General features: G+C 43.5%; 1 protein-coding gene and 1 long non-coding RNA gene across 3 annotated transcripts in view; both read right to left on the bottom strand.

Moving 5' to 3' along the window:
* Positions 1–17,102, bottom strand: part of LOC310825777 — a 250,870-nt gene that overhangs the window by 115,313 nt on the left and 118,455 nt on the right. The gene's annotated exons all lie outside the window — the stretch shown is intronic.
* MARCHF4 (membrane associated ring-CH-type finger 4) overlaps positions 1–17,102 on the bottom strand; it is a 129,478-nt gene that overhangs the window by 16,526 nt on the left and 95,850 nt on the right. The window contains exon 2 of one of the 2 annotated variants that reach the window (XM_083747196.1): positions 6,958–7,119. In XM_083747196.1, coding sequence (XP_083603322.1) covers positions 6,958–7,119 — 162 coding nt within the window. The remainder of the gene's footprint in view (positions 1–6,957; positions 7,120–17,102) is intronic. The other variant, XM_083747197.1, reaches the window with a different exon arrangement.

Raw genomic sequence — 17,102 nt, 5'->3', positions numbered from 1 at the left:
ATGGGATCACATCCTGCCACATGCCTCTGTTCTGCTCTCCATTCTGCTATTCTACTGTTTGACCATAGCCCACTGCCATTCAAAACATTTATGGGCTGCTTTGTTACGAGTGGGTTGGGTAGGTGCATTGATTAAGTACACCTTAGGTATTCTTTTTTTATGATTTTCTCACAATATTGGTCAGGCCTAGTTTTGCAGAAACTAGCATGGGGACATGCCATGGTGGTAGTAGAATTCATTTGCCCATGGCGCACAGATGAGTAACGATGGCATGGGTACATCATAATTTGAAAGGAGCGATCCTGAGTGGCCTAAAGGGTGTGAGGCTCTCTGTGCATGACCAATCAGGGGCTTTTTAATGGTACCCAGGAGATGGGGATGCAGCCATAGCCCTAAGGGTCAAACTGTGCATCACTATATCCATGCTTTTAAGCTTAAACTGATCACTTTTCTATTCTTTTCTTTTCATGGCAGTGTCAAAAAGATTAAAAAGAAAGAGAGAGAAATAAGTGTGTGTGTGTGTGTGTGTGTGTGTGTGTGTGTGTGTGTGTGTGAACTCTCTCTCTCTCTCTCTCTCTCTCTGTGTGTGTGTGTGTGTGTAAAATCATTTGATGGGATAAGAAATGACCAGGTTTCCAAAAGAGAGAGAGAAATTATTTCATTTTTGCCTTGTACATTTTCACTTATGTCACACAAAAATTGACATTATACAAGGGATAAAAAAATAATAATCCCAGAACTGTACTTTTAAAAATAAAATATAAAGGGAAATGCCTGCAAAATCCTTGAAGAGGCCAGGCTTCTTGTGGCTATGACTTTTTATAGTACTTTGTAATGTGCTACTCTCGCTCTTCCATAGCTGTTTAATAGGTGCAGAGCCCCTGTGATTATTATTTACAGAGGACCAACATTGTGAAATATACTAACACCAGGAACTTACCAGCCAACATTACATGTTTGGCTGGCAAAATAGTGTGTGAGATTGGTTCAAGTAACCTTCCATTTACTCACTCTGTTATGACATCCATCTGTGAAAATAGGCTTTACAAATTATTTTTAAACATCTCATCTTCTGGCTAGATAGATTTTGAAGTATCTGAGGATGTGTGCATTTTGCCCTGTGCTTCTCTTCTAGATGGTGTGAAATTTCAATAAAGGGTTTTGTTTAACAGCAAAAACATCCATGTTTGTTCTTACCAGTTTTATAGTACAGCATCTTACATTCTCTACACACTTCATGGCTGCTGTCCTTTGTCCTGCTCTGAGCACCATTATCTGGTTGCTCTATGATCACAACAACAGCTCTTTGGGTGTGGAAAGGAATGCAACTGTTTGTGAAAGGCTGTGATTTTATATGTACCACGTACCTGAGAGAAAGCCCCATTGAACTCAATGGCACTTCTGAATAGAACTGTAGGATTATGCTGAACTGCCTCCCCTCCTTTGGAAGTATTGTCTTATCAATGAATGCAACAAGAATGATGCAGGCCCCTTGAACTGCTAGTCAAGCACATCCCTTATAAGCAGAAAGTGTCATGTATGTTTCTGGCTTTGTCAAGGAATGGTTTGAAAGCCCTTGCAGCAAATACATGCCAGTGCTGTTCAACTCAACCTAATGTTGCTCCTAAATTTTGGCGCTCAGAATAAAAGCTTTTTCCATGGCCTCTGAGGAGTCACGTTTGCAAAGCCTTCTGTGACATCAGAGCAGCTGAGATAATGACATCAGAACGGTTCAGCTAATTGCCCTCAGATGCACTGTGATATGCCTGCATCTGACATCCTGAGATCACAGAGGGCCTTTGCAAACCTAAGGCTACATTGCTGACACACTCGCAAGGCTAAAATAGGCTAACTGTATCATTGCCTCATCAGAGCAGCCTGGCAAGCAGTGCCATGAAGAGAAGCGAGCGAGCTGACGCAGCAGCCATCCAGGAAAAGTGCAGAAGGGAGAATCAACAAAACTCATATGCAAAAAGAACAATGAAAGCAAAGAGGGCAGCGCCAATACAAAGCACCACCACCTACAGGCAAAAATGTGTGAAGGTAGGAATTGGTAGGGGGTAGATCTTAATTCAGTGATGAGGAACCTTTGAACTTCCAGGTGTTGCTAGACTACAACTCCCATCATGCCTGATCATGGGCCATGCTGGATGGGGCTGATGGGAGCTGCAATCCAGCAGCATCTGGAGGGCAACAGGCTCCCTATCGCTGTCTTAATCCTTCTATATATTCAAGTTCCAGTTTTGTGATATGGAGTAATGCAAAGCAGCTCCTGTAAAAAAGAAGACCACCTAATGAAGCAGCCTCTGAGGTCCCATGCTTCGCATTCGGGGATTCATCTAGAGAATTTTTTGCCCCTCAAATGCATTAGAAATTAGATTAAAAGTATATAAGCTATGGGACAAGGATAACTGTGACTTTAAGGATGAATGGGAACCCTTTACAAAGTATCTGAAGACGCAGAAAAGCAAACTGGACTCCTTGGCAGGTTTTGAATAAACATTCACAAACTTTTTATTGATAATAATCAGCTAAATAGTTTGAGGATCTATACAACTTTGTAACATGCAGAAAACAGCATTCTTAGAGAAACCGAAGACTGGAACTGAGGGAAGTTGGGGGGTGGGGGGGGTTTGTGGGGGGGTGGAGGGAGGAAAAATGGGGGGGGGAACAAGGATGATATGTTTTTGGATAATATGCCTTGTTACAATTTTGAATAAAAAAAATTAAAAAAAGAAATTAGGTTTAAGGAGCCTGTTTCCAGTATTCCTTTAACCAAGGGGCATCTTCTATATAGCTCCTCTATAAGACTATTTGTGTGATATTTTGGGCCTAGCGTGACCTTCTGTCCTTTAGTGAAATGTCCATTGTGTCACACAGATGGACTGCTAGCTTGTTTATTAAGGTTATGCTCTGATTAGGGCCATCAGAGAAAAATGTTACCTTTTCCCATGAAATCCCCACCCCCAGCTATACAGAGTAGAAAAGGCACATTTAATGGGCGTAAATTCAAGCTAAGTGGCCACTTCACTGAAGCAAGGAACCTTCCAAGCATAATTTTCTGGCCAGTTACATGAATGTACAAGATTGCCTGGGAATGTAGCTTTCCACGGATATCTCAGGGTTCCTGGAAATCACTTTTGGACCTGCACAAGTGGTTTTATTTGGGGAGGATGCTTGCTTGGTGGCTGGGTTGTTGTTTTTTAATTAAAAAGCAGCAAGGCCATTCTGTGTATTCTCTGTTTTACAGGCTGCGCAGTCTGCACTGATACTTGCTCAAGCTATGTATGGTGCATGCTGGCTACTGTTTCCCCACACTGGATCTCAGGAACGCTACATTCCTAGATAGCATTTGCAGATTTGTAAATGCAGATTTTAAAAAAGCAAAACCCAACAAGGAATCTACAAGGGCTCTTTTGAACTGCCCAGCACTGTTGCAGTGGAAGCAGGCTTGGACCAGGCAGCCCTCAAACAAAGGACTAAGAATCAGAGAACTGTCCTCTGGCAGCCCTTCAAAACACAGGACCTTATTCTGCAGTGTGACACAGGCCACTCATGCCTACATGCTTTTGGCAGCTTGCCCTGTGGCAGACATATCCCCCTTCCCATGCGTGGCTGCATAACATCAAGGAGGGTCTCCTGCCTCACATGATTATAGCCAAGTGAGACCATTTCCCATAGTGGGATATGGGAAGTCAATAAGAAACCCTTTATTTTACTGCTTTCTTCCTTTCTCTGTTTCTGCTATTCTTGATCCTTCCCTTTCTCCCTTTTTCTTTAAAGCTAATAGTTAGAACTGTTTATTATGCTGATTGGTTCTGGAGCACTCCGGATACAGAGCCACAAAGGGAACTGGAGGGGTCAGGGGGCAGAAAGTGAAGAGGGACTTGGATCGTTCTACAAAATTGGACTTGCGGCATGGCACCTGCATATGTTGTTGTAAAGCTGATTAAAAAGCACAATAAAAACTATTAATAGAAAAGAAAAAGAGGCCGCTCTTCTTTGATATCAGAGATTGTGTTGGGACTTAGCTGTGGAGTACCCTTTGAGGTATATTCAGCTCAAGCCAGTAATGGAGTTATAGATCAAAATCAGTGCCATGACACGTTCCCAGGAAACAATGAGAAGCAGCTCTTTTCCTTGGTATAACATTCTCTCAAAGATGCATCCCTTTCAGGAGAGCATAACGTAGCACAGAGTGGCTCAGAGAGCTGGACTTCAACTGCGGAGGAATCCTCAAACCCTGCTCAGCCACAAATCCTACTAGGTGATATTGGGCCAGTCTCCACTTTCGCAGCCTAAACCTACCTCACAGGGATACTGTGAGGATGCAATGGAAGACTGTCCCAACATACACTGCCCTGAATTCTTTGGAGGGAGGGTGGCATAAAACAATAATTAATTGTGCTCTTCTGCCTGGTGTTTCCGACTACATTTGATTGTGTAATGGGGGTTCTAATTTTCCCAGTCAAACCACAGGTTCTCTGCATCACATGACTACTACCCCTGCTCAAAAGAAACAGTGTGGCTTAAACTGGGGAGCGGAGGAAGCAGGGGCACACAGGCCAGCCCAGCCCTCAGTGTCCCCATGCGCTATGGGCACACCCACTCCAGCACCACCACCACCCTTGACTTTCCCAGAAGGTCTGAAGGGAGCTTTTCTTTTGGGCCAAATGCACTCCTTCAGACATGTGACACTCCCTGATAAGGTGAGGAGGAGGAGGCTTGTAAAGACATTCAGCCCAAAGCATTTAGAAGTCCCCTTCAGACCTTCTGAGTAGTCAACAGAAGAGAGTCAGCAGTGGTGCACACAGGCCTCTTCTCCCTTGCCAGTTTAAGCCCTCACACATTCTTCGGAATGCCTGAATAGGACTATTTGTTATAAATTGAATAGGCCAGTGCAAGAGACACACAGCTCCTCTGCCACTTGAATGATGGTTTTCAGTGAGCTACCTGCCAGCTGATTGGTGTGAAATCAAACACATACCAAGCCTGAAAAAACTCCAGCCATGGAGGATGCAGGTAAGATTTTAGTAATTTGTTCAACTACTTGGAATATTATTATAATATTTATAGCCCACCTTTCCGCCAAGGACCTCAAGGTGGCATACGTGGTTCTTCCTCTCCCCCATTTTCTCCTCACAACAACCTCATGAAGGAGATTAAACTGAGAGGAAGTGACTGGCCCAAGGTCACCTGCTGAGCCTCATGGACATTTGAACCCACTGTGCCTCTCAGATTCATGAACAGTATTGGAATATCTTTGTGGGTGCAGTATACTAACACACACACACACACACACACACACACACACACACACACACTTCTTTTACCCTAAGTGGACGTGACCAGAATACATAGCATATTCTATTTGTTTTTTAATGTCAGAGTCTAGCATAAAACAAATATTCAGTTGCACCGGTAGGCTGCACTGATATTGTTTTGAGAACGCAGTAAAGAAATGAACTCATAAAAGGGAACCATTTCATCTTCATTTTCTTCCCTGCCAGCTCATTTGACAATGTTGGGTACTGACTGCCATTGTGGTTAATTTGTATCTGGTCTTTATTTTTGAAGCTATGCTGTATTCAAATCAGGAGCAACCTGATCTGGTTTTTTAATGATAGGAGCGAGATACTTCTCCCCCTCCTTTTAAAGCACATATTAATTTTAAATCAGAGTGCTTGAAGTCTTACACCCAGGGAAGAAAAGCTGCTTTGCCCACAGTCCAGTCATTTTGTTTCCACGTGTCCCTGAATTGTGCATAGTGTGCACTCATACTGTCTCACACTTCTCTGGGAATTGTAGGGGGTGTGTGGTTTCCACCGTTCCTCCCCAGTCCAGTCCCTGACACCTATACAGGGTTGCCTTCAGATGTCTTCTAAAAGCTGGATAGTTGTTTATTTCCTTGACATCTGATGGGAGGCTGTTCCACAGGGCGAGTGCCCTTTGCCTGGTTCCCCTCACTTCTTGCAGTGAGGTAAGCAAGCCTGAACCCAGATTGGAACGGATCTAAATAACCTGCATCATCCAAGAATGCTTGCAGTTGCCCCAAGCTTCCCCAAGGAGGGGGTACCTGTGACTGGTCAGTAATTTTTCCAGTGCAATGGGTCCAGGGCTGGCTTCCTTACAAAAGGACTCTTTTAAATGCCTGTGTGCAGTTGTTTCCATTTTAATTCCTGTTTCAGCTAATTGTGTAAGAGCAATGCGTAAGCAGTGCTAAAGGGCTCTAATAACGAACCGACATGTTTTGGGACTTAGAGGGATGATGGCCTCTTAGGAACATTGAGTGGAATTCAACAGGTGCCCTTGTGCTGGCGAAAGAGCTTCTGACCCAGCGGACGGCTGGGCGCCACCTGCTTGGCTCAAGCAGCGAATGTTGCTATACATCAAAATAAGAACAGCACAAGACTGGCAAGCCCAGGAAACCCATAATGCATTGTGACAGTAAGTGAAACATACATCCAGTGCCATCTCTCAAGCGAGCCGCTGGCAGTATTTAAGAAAAGGCTGTACAAACTGTGCCAGCTGAAAATGAAAAAGGAAGATAGACCCTGGAGCTGGAGAAAAGGCAGCTGACATTATAATTCTGCCTGTGGGCTGTGCGGATGTTACTGAAGCCTCGTCTTAGCTTGATTCTGAGAATCTTCTGGACATAATAGGAGACTTTTTTGGTTTGGTGACCAAGGCTGAACAAATAAAAAGATGAGTTGTTGTTGTTGTGTGTGTGTGTTTTAAAAAATCTGATTATATTACTAAACATTCATAAACATCTTTTCAGAGCTTTCAAAATAATTAAAAAAAATGGGAAAGAGTAATTTTGCCATTCACTGTGCAAGGTATGATAAATGAAAAACGCCACACACACACACACACACACACACAAAATGGATGAGAGGAAAGCATTAAAAAAAGGCAAAACAATGGAAGAAAGGACTTTGAAATAATCTCTAGTACCTTTACCTGCAGGGGGTTCTTTGTGCTTATGGCAATGACGTGATACTTGTAATAACACAGCTCGCAGCTCCAGCATCCCCTCTCACTGATCCATTTGATCAGACAAGGTTGATGTGTACATTTCACTGACCCGTCGCACCGACATGGACTAAGCAACTCACCCTGGGAAGAAAGAGAAAGAAAGAGAAATAGGATCAAAAGCTGGTTTTTGCTGCCCCCGTCCAAAGGCAGTGGAGCACAGGCAGGCCTGCGTGAATATGGAGCTGCATTCCTTCCCCCACCCCAAGGGTAGAAAACAGCCAACTGCTTCCTACATGGTCCCACCTCAGATTTTCCCCTCTAACCACATGGAGATGAGGCCACCTCTTGGCACTAGGCATGTGGACAGCTGAATATTTCTTCACACACATGACTGAAACTGCCTTGGTTGCGCTGGTTGATGATCTCCAGCAGGCTAGGAACAAAGGTGAGAGCTGTTTCCTAGTTCTGCTGGATCTCTCAGCGGCCTTTGATACCATTGACCATAACATCCTTCTGGACCATCTAGAGGGGCTGGGAAATGGGGGGGCACTGTCATACAGTGGTTCTGCTCCTTTCTCCTGGGCCGTGTCCAGAAAGTGGTGTTGAGGGATGAGTGTTCTGACCCCTGGGCTCTCACTTGTGGGGTGCTTCAGGGTTCTGTCCTCTCCCCCATGCTTTTTAATATCTATATGAAGCTGCTGGGAGAGATCATCAGGGGGTTTGGGCTGGGTGTTCATCAGTATGCAGATGACACTCAGCTCTACCTCTCTTTTAAATCAGAACCAGTGAAGGTGGTGAATGTCCTGTGTGAGTGCCTGGAGGCGGTTAGAGGATGGATGGCGACCAACAGACCAAAGTACAGCTGACTAACTTGCTAAGAGGCAGAGGGCCTTTTCATCAGTGGTGCCTGCCCTGTGGAACGCCGTCCCATCAGACGTCAAGGAAATAAACAACTATCTGACTTTTAGACGAAATCTGAAGGCATCCCTGTTTGGGGAAGTTTTTAGTGTTTGATGTTTTATTGTGTTTTTAATATTCTGTTGGGAGCTGCCCAGAGTGGCTGGGGAAACCTAGCCAGATGGGTGGGTTATAATAAATTATTATTATATTATTAGTATACAATTGCTCAAGGGCTATTTTATTGTAGCATAGCTCTACACTACTGAACCCCAGCTTCTCCAGTTATTTTAAACACTTATACACTGCCTTACCAAATTTTCCGTCATTAGACTCTTCTATCAAAACCAACAAACAATAAAACAATTATTACTATTGAAGCCCAGCATGATTTTCCTCCAGCTGTCCAAAGACCATTGCATATCAACAGATATGTGGAGGTAGAGTGTAACCATCATAGCTAGTACCCATTGTTAGCCTGTGCCACCGTTAATTTGTCTAAAAAGCTTTTAAAGCAATCCATCCTTCTTATAGGAGTGAATTCCACAATGGAATTCTTCTGGACTTCCGGGTTAGCGCCTCCGGTAATGGCGGAATTCCTCTGATCGGGAGGAATTTGCTTCGTAGGAATCCGGGTCTGGCCGCCACGGAGAAGGCGGAGACCCACTAGAAATCACAGACGGGTGAAGCCTGTGAACGTGGGATTCGGCTGGCACCTTTTGCGCCTCCGCTACTCGTGGGGAAACCTGGTTTCAGGGATCCGGAGCGATGTGGGGTGAGCGGTGCGGTGCTTCGAATTGACTGCTTCTTCCACGGAGTGAAGCCGCATAGCTGTTGCCGGAGAGCGCTGACTTTTTCCTGTGGACAATTTGATCTTAAAGCAACTACCCGTGAGTAGAGCGGAGAATTGGATTTTTAAACGTCTTAATTTGGTGCCGAAACGGGGAGGTCTAAAACAGGAAGTCCACCTTCCCCTTTTGTAAATAGATTGAAGCAATGAGGATGCAAGCTGAAGTCTCGGAAAGCCTATTGTAAAGGACTAAATTTCCATCAGTAAAAAATACTAAACCCCCCTTGGTGGCAGGAGAAGAGGGGGGAAAGTTTTCGACTGAGTATACCTGCAGGAGAGAGAGAACAGAGTTAATATACCACCGCTCCGATCCTGGAAATGGGCTGCCAACAGGACTGACCGTGATCAGAACGTTCACTGACAGTTAGTTAAATAAGAGGAATACATTGTTTCCATGGTCTCCGTCTGCGTTTAAAAAGGAGTAAAAGTAACAGAAAATTGAAACTAACTTTATTGTTTGAATTGAGTTTAAAAGGACTAATACAAATAGAAACTGTTTCCCTCTAGAGGAACTGTTTCCCTCTAGAGGAAGCTTTTGAAACTGTCACAAGAGTTGAGCTGGGGGAATTTCCAGCTGCAAGATAAAAACCTGTGAGATTCTGGGGACCTTGAATCGGTTAAGAATGTTGACAGAAGAGGCCTTAGTGGTTGTACTATGTAAGATAAGTGACTCACTGGAACAGCTTCACAAAAAGGTGGATGTGGTAACTACCAAAATTGACAATTTGGGACAAAAAGTGAATACCAATATAGAAACTCTTCAGAAACTGACACAGGAATCTACTTTGACATGGCAAACTGCGGAGAAGGCTAGGGAGAAAGTTATTGCCGTTGAACCTAAAGTAACACAATTGGAGAGAGAGAGAGTCCCAGCCTTACAGATGCAATTTGATGACCAAAAGTTGATGCCTGCTATGATTGAATTTAAAGAAATTCAGATTTCGAGGATCAGAGCCCTACCTGAACTGGAGAAGGAAAGTTTGATAGATTTCCTTACACAGGAATTTGATGACTTTTGGGACCGGGACTTGGGTCAAGAAGAGATTAAAACTGTGAGGGCTCTCGGACTTGGATGAGGAGGGAAAAAAGAGAAGAACAAAATAAGAGACTGTTGGAAATACCAGAGGAACTTAGAAGAACAACAGTCAAAAGTGGAAATTTTGAAAGACGTCCTGAAATACCTTTCGGATCTTAGATTTAACTATGGAGATTTGGTTGCCCTGTTGAGAAGGAATAAAATCATCTTTAGGTGGGAGTTTCCCCGAGATCTACTCTTTAGCCTCAAAGGAAGGAAAATGAAAATAAGATCAGCGCAAGACAAAGTAAAGTTCATGTATAAATATGAAGAAGACTCGCAAAAGGGACTTGGAAAAGAGTTAAGAGCATCGGACAGAAGATCACCAGGTTGATGGACTATAGGGAATTGGCGGATATGACTGGCAGAATCCGGGACCAGGGAGAAGAGTCGGTGGAAGAAGATTGGAAAAAGTTTAAAGACTATTTATAAAAATATTGTAAAATTAATGAGTGTTAGAAAAATGTTGGAAAGGAGCTATATGGCTTTAGTAGAAATGTTACAAGGAATTAAGTACAAATAGATTATTAGAGTATTAAAGGGGAAAAAAGTTAAAATATGTTGAGACAATTATATATTAAAGGGAAAGATAAGGTTAGAATATGTTAAGATAAATTACAGGACAGAAAACAGAGGAAGATGGAAAGGAATTGCTGAAACAGTTAATTAAAGTGGAATACAAAAAGGGAGGTCTGAGGAGGTCATTGAAACAAGTAAATGAAAGTTAAGATACTGAACTTATTAGATGTGTTTTAAATTGTGTTTGTTTGGTTTTGTTAATTTAATGTTTTGGGGGTTGGTGTTGTGTGGTGTTTTTGTTTTTGTATTGTATTGTATTGTTGTGTTTAATTCTTTGTCTTCCTTTTGCAGTCTTTAAAATGTTAATAATTTTTTTTTTAAAAAAAAACCCCACACAATGGAATTCTTCTTTCTTTTGTGCACCATCCAACATTCAGCACAGTTCTAGCATTATGAGAGAGGGAGAAAAATACCTTTGGAGAAAGGGTGTTCCAGAGGACTGGGGCAACCACCAAGGAGTCTCTGCTTTGCAACATACAGTCGGCCTAAGTTTCTTACTAGATGAAGCCTGGAGCAGAGCCCTGAAACAACAGGCTGGTGGGCTCATACAGGCAGCTGTGCTTTCTGGGGTTGTGGCAAGTCTGTCCCCTATGTTCTCCGTAACGTCCTTCCCCCCAAGACTCCAACCTGATTGCTTGACTCTAAGTCAAATGCAGCACCTGCTCAGAAATCCAGCCAAAGCTGCTTGGCATTCAAGTTAGATCGTCAGCAAAAAACACCATTAATATTCATTGCATTGTTACAAGTTACAAACTGGTTTATAATGAGAAATAGTGAATCCTGCCATTCCTTGTCATGCAAACTCAGAAGCTCAGGGCCGAGTGGTTCTGACATCTGACAGTATATGTAGCAATTTGTGTTGCAATAGAACCTGGGAATAAAGATAGCAGAGCCATATCTGCGTTGTCACTCCTGCCCACCCACCCCGACCCCCACCATCTGCACAGGTTGGGTAGTCCCTATCCCACCATGGAGTTTAATTATGAAACTGGATTGGGAGGAAAAGGGCATAAACCAGGAGGAAACAGCAGCTGAAGAAGCAGTATTGCCAAAAAACATGATATGACCTTCTGTGCAATACAGATCCTTTTCATGCCACAAAGGTAAGACCAGGAGCTCTTGGTCAGATCAGAGAGAAACCCACGTTGTTATTCACGAAGTATGGCAGCATAGATGTCATCCCACAACGAGAGCTTGTAGATGGTTGGACTAGGATCTTGGGAGACAAGGGTCCAGATCCCCACTCAGCTCACTGGGTGACCTTGAGCCAGTCACTTTCTCTCAGCCTAACCTACCTTACAGGGTTATTGTGAGGATAAAATGGTAGTGGTGAAAAATAGATGTAATAAAAAATCATTTTGCGGGGTGTGTGTGTGTGTGTGTGTGTGGTGGTTTCAGACAGTATTAATAGGGTGCTTGGACTGTCCTGTGTCAGCTTCCTTCCTCAGTGATGAATCCATTCTGCTATGGTATTACATAATAACTGCAGTCTCCACTAGGCAAGCTATTCAATAATAGTCATTTGTGCGTATAACACCAACTGGTAGCAGCATGTGTTCCAACAAAAATACTAAATGTAGTCCAGGGGAGCACATTGTATTAGTGTATATGGAATTATATGTGCACAAGTGGCAACTTGGTTGGTTGGGGTATTCTCCACTATTCTGTTAAGGGGTGTGAAAATGTGATAACTTGGAAAATCAGCAGGCCTTGTAAGTCTCTCTTGTATTTAACAACATTTTATGTTCTGCTTGAGTGCAAGCTTTTAAGTGGCTTACAAGAAAACTCTCGATAAAATACAACAAACAGCCAAGAGATCATCACCCATTTTAAAGCACTGAGTAGTTGATCATTTTAAAGAGCCACTCCTGAACATGTGGGTGTCCGACTCCCAAGTGAAATATTAACTCTCCTTGCAGGAATTATTGAGTTTCTGGGTCTAATTCCCACCTCACACGCACCCTGCCTTCAGTAATTCCTAACACTTTCCCTGCTTTATTCCCAACTTCTCAGTAAGACTGCCACATTCTTATTTAGTATAAGTTACTCATTTTGCAGGCCCAAAACAAGAGGCTGCTTATTGATGAACAGGGAAAGGAAAATCAAAGCAACCACAAGAACAAGCTACCGAGTGGGGTCTTAGCTCCAACCGCGAATAGCTAGAGGCAATGCTTCACTCTGTCATCAGCCATTACTACAGAGACTCAGCCCTCGGGGCCTCCTATGGCAAGGATCGTGACCCTGTTGCCTTCCAGATGTTGCCTCACCACTGGCCATACTGGCTGGGGCTGATGGGAGCTGGAGACCAAGAACATTTGGAGGGCCTCAGGACTACCATCCTTGTCCTATGGCAGCTCACCCACTAGCTTGAACCTTGGGCCCAGGGGTCAAATGCAGCTCTCTGGTCCTCTCTGTGTCCTTTAGAGCTCTCCCCAAGCCACACCCCTCCACAGCCCCACTCCAGACCACCTCACATGCCTTTGCCTGGCTGGAAGATGCCATTGAAATGTGACCAAGGCTCTTGCTTGCTTGCTTGGAAAAAGGATGAAGAGATGTATGTGCAGGGGTGTGTATGTGTAGCAACCTTTGACTTCTGCATGGCCATAACGTAGACTGTTATACATAGGTAAGAGTCACATCCCTTGTTCCACTCACCTTTTGCCTCTGGCTCCTTCCATGTGGCCCCAGGAAGGCTGTCCTTGAGCAGTCCCCAGGATGGAAAAGGTTCCCCATACCTGTCTTATGGTATCTTCAAAGCTAATACATGTTACTGCCGCGTGCAGCTTTTGTGGGCTAGGGCCCACTCCCACTTTGTTGCCGGCACAGTGCAGTCACGTGGGACACCCATTTTATCAAAGGTGGGCACAAAGGGAAAAGGGGGAAAGTTTATACACTGTTGCTGGGTTGTTGTTGTTTTTTAATTTACTTGGAGTTTATGCCCAAAGAGTGTTGGGTGACAGACAAGAGGGTATGGTAGATGCATGACTCTTAATGGTTTGTGTGTGTGCAGTGCTTTTTTTTTCTAGAAAAAGAGGTGCCAGCACTCACCATGAACGTCTTCCCTTATTCTCTTAGAATGCCAATGGTGCCCACCTAAGAAGTGCCAGAAATGAGTTCCGGTGAGCTCTGGTTGGAAAAAAAAGTGCCCTGTGTGTGTGATAAGCTAAGAATGAAATATAAAAAGTGGCACTAATTCTCTCTTTAGTGTATGTAACTCCACATTCAATTGATAAAGAATTGGAAACGTTAAAGTGGAAAATAATCACTAGGCATTTCCTGCATTAAAAACATAATTATATGGGATTTAACAAGAATCACATTGTTACTCTGCTGCTGGTAAATGCCAGTAACTGTGTATTAGTAATTTGTCATCACAGAAGACACTTAGCCCTAGCTGCCCTTCTGTTAAACTTCTTTAAGTGGTCCCACAGTGGAGAGCGAATGGTTGAGACTGCCAGGAGACCCAGGACATCAGGCTATCTCTCACTTAGCAGCAAATATTTCATGATCTATAAGCAAGCCATTTGCAAACATCAGTTTTCCCTCCCGGTGGCCTCATGTGGTTTAAGTCCCATGAAATAAATAGTAAGCTCCTGAGATTTCGGCTTGTGCCTGTCACCAAGTGGTATTGAGAAACCAAAAGGCAGTTTATGCTGCTGAAATGTGATCCTTCCAGGGAGGGGTGAAGACAGATTTTGCATCATATAATTTAGTTTCAGATTTATAGGTATTTCTCCCCGTGCCATCTAGAGAAATACAGATGTCATGATCTAAGATTGGGTGTTATCATTTAATATGTTTAGGTTTCAAATGCCAAGCCTTTAGTTGGATATATTATGAAATTTTCATTATTGTTCATCTGTTTTCGTGGTTCTATAATAATTTGAGAACTAATAAAAATAAACTAAAAGGAAAAAAGAATGGATCTTTAGAAGGAAGTAATCACCTTTTGTATCTGCTGGGATTTGCAAGTGCTGGAATCTTTCAGCACAGAGAATTTGCTTGGTTAACTTTGCAACTGAGGACCAGGTTACCTGAAAGATCATCTCACCCCTTATATAACCAGTTGATCATTGGGCATTGCAGGTAAGGGCCTCCTGCAGATACCATCTTATCTGGACGTCCATTCAGCACATGTGATGCAATAAAAGCATGATGGAAACAGTGCTCTAAATAAAACTCCAGGAGGAATTACAACTCTGCATTAAGACCATCAATAATTTTCTAATTTTCAAAGAGATTTTTAATTTTGCTTTTTATAATGTCATCTGAATAGGTTTGGGGGTTTGTTTGTTTGTTTTAAAGTCATGAACACAGTCCAATGAACTTTTAAGTTCCAAGTTAAGATCTTGTTCAAGTCAATTGATCTTAAAAAGTGCTGACATTTGGGTGGCTGCACTGTGTTGATGGTAGTTTTTCTGTTAATGTTTCATGTGGTTTTTGCCATTTGTTTTTTGCAAACTTGTGAAAAGTGTGACTTAACATTTGCAAATGAATGTCTATTGCCAAGAATCAGAAATTAGCAGCAAAAAACTCAAGGCTTGTGTGAGACACTAGATAACCTTAGTTGTAAATTTTGACTTTTATATCTGCGGATGTGAGAAGGATTCATTAATTAATCCAATTTATGAGCCTGTGGCTAAATTTAGAGTGCAACCCTATCCCATGTCTGTTCAGAAGTGCATCCCATTGAGTTCAAAGGGGTTTACTCCCCAGGAAGCAGATACAGGCTTCCACCCTGCTGAGAAGTTGCCAAGAGAGAGAGAACTTAAATTAATGGAAAGGAAACTTGAGGAAATTGAACTCAAAAACCCAATATTCTTAAGGGAGAAAGCACTCTTTAAGACAAAGATAGGGCTGTGTTGGTTGGCTGGCATCTGTCTGTCTTGAGAGAGGTGAAGTCAAATGACCCGGGCAGTGTGCATGGAGGTCCTCAGCTGCCCAGACAACAAGACTCCCCTCTTGACCTAACTGATGTGGTCCAAAGGAAAGCAGAGCAATACATTTGGCACCAGCTTGGCTGCAGGAGTTGCTGGAAGGAGGCATACAAGACGCCATCCAACTGTCTTAGGGACTCCACTCCAGATTTGTGCAGGGTTTATTCTTTAGGCTTTTCTTCTCCCAAAGATAACCTGAAAGGCAGGAGAGGTTTAGGATTGGAGTCTTCCTTCTCTTAGATGGGTTACCAGGTTGATGAGCCCCATCTGCCCTTTACTTCCCTCTACAGCATGTGTAGAAACCGCCTTCTTGACCATTGGACCCACTATTGGTCTTGTCTGCTCAATCTGCCAGAGCCTGTCTTCATATCCAGGGTAAGTCGCTAACTCACCAGGGGTTTGAGACCCCTCAGCTTCTCCTACCTGGTTCCACTGGGCAATCAAAGCAGTGCCTAGAGTGTGGCCACTATCACATACTGACAGCTTTTTGGAACCACAGGTGAGAGCTGAATGCAGGGTGGAGACCAAAGGTGGACAAACTACCCCAGAAGGAGCATGACATGTTCCCCATGTACTACCCCTCCCCTTACACCCCAAGGGCTGTGTACACACCATAGAGCACATAGCCTCACCCAAAGAATCTTCAGAACTATCGTTTCCCTCTCACAGAGCTACAGTTCCCAGCACCTGTAGCAAACTGCAGTCCTTGGGGAGAGTCATGTGCTTTACATGTATGATGTGTACACAGCCCTGATTCATTGCAGGAAGATACAATCAGGGCACTGTAGAGTGACACAGCTAGGCATCATAGCCCAGTGCTTCACTGACTGTCAGAGAACGGTGACTGAATTTAATCCATGAGATGTTGATATGAGGCATTTCACACCGTGGCTTTGTGAACAAGAAGAGGAGGCAATAAAATGTACTCAGAGTCATATGAAGAAGCTGCTCGACTTGCCACACAACCCTTTTGCGGAACCATTCTGACACAAAAATACAAGTCATGTGTCAGTACATTTGGCCATAGCGCCTGAGGTCTACAAGTATACAAGTTGGGTATCTGCTTGTTTAGCTCTGAGAGTAAACCAGGATCAACATCCTGAGCAAAGAAGGAGGGGATCTTGTGGTATAAAGCTTCTGGAAGCCCCAGATGTTGTTGGACTCCAACTCCCTGCCCATGGCCATGCTGGCAGGGGCTGATGGGAGTTCGAGTCCAGGAATATCTGAAGGGCCAAAGGTTTCCCCATTCTATAGCTCCCACATCACACTGTATGATTCCCTGTTACCTGACCTGCATTCCTCCTTTTTGCTGGGCAGTAGCAATGTAAGGCTTTGTTAGTGAGGTGCTAAAGCCATCAAAATGTTTCCTGACAAGCTTCTGTTTGAAACTATATTTTGTTATATTTATGAGTTATATAAAAAACGTTTACAGTAACAAAGACTTTACACCAGGTGTGGGGAATTTTGGCCTTCCAGATGTTGCTGATATTTTATTTGTGCCTGCAAATGTTTCAGGGTGTTCCCAGGGTGTTCTTTTGAAACACAATCACTGTTGGAACACGCCTGGGGGCACACGTAGCCCCCAGAATGAGACAGACCTCTCTGGGTGTCTTCCTGATGAAGCACAGCCCGGGACGTTCACAAATCAGTCCTGGTGCACACCAGCGACACATATCAAAAGACATGTGCATGCTCACTCAGCAGAGTATAGCAGAAACGATAGTGGAACGTGAGTATGTGCATTCTAAGTGATTTATTAAGCAATATACAGTGGTACCTCGGGTTA

The sequence above is a fragment of the Podarcis gaigeae genome (assembly GCF_964106915.1).
Source record: "Podarcis gaigeae genome assembly, chromosome: 1".
In the NCBI taxonomy this organism is placed as follows: Eukaryota; Metazoa; Chordata; class Lepidosauria; order Squamata; family Lacertidae; genus Podarcis; species Podarcis gaigeae.
This window is presented reverse-complemented; position numbering and strand designations above follow the sequence as displayed.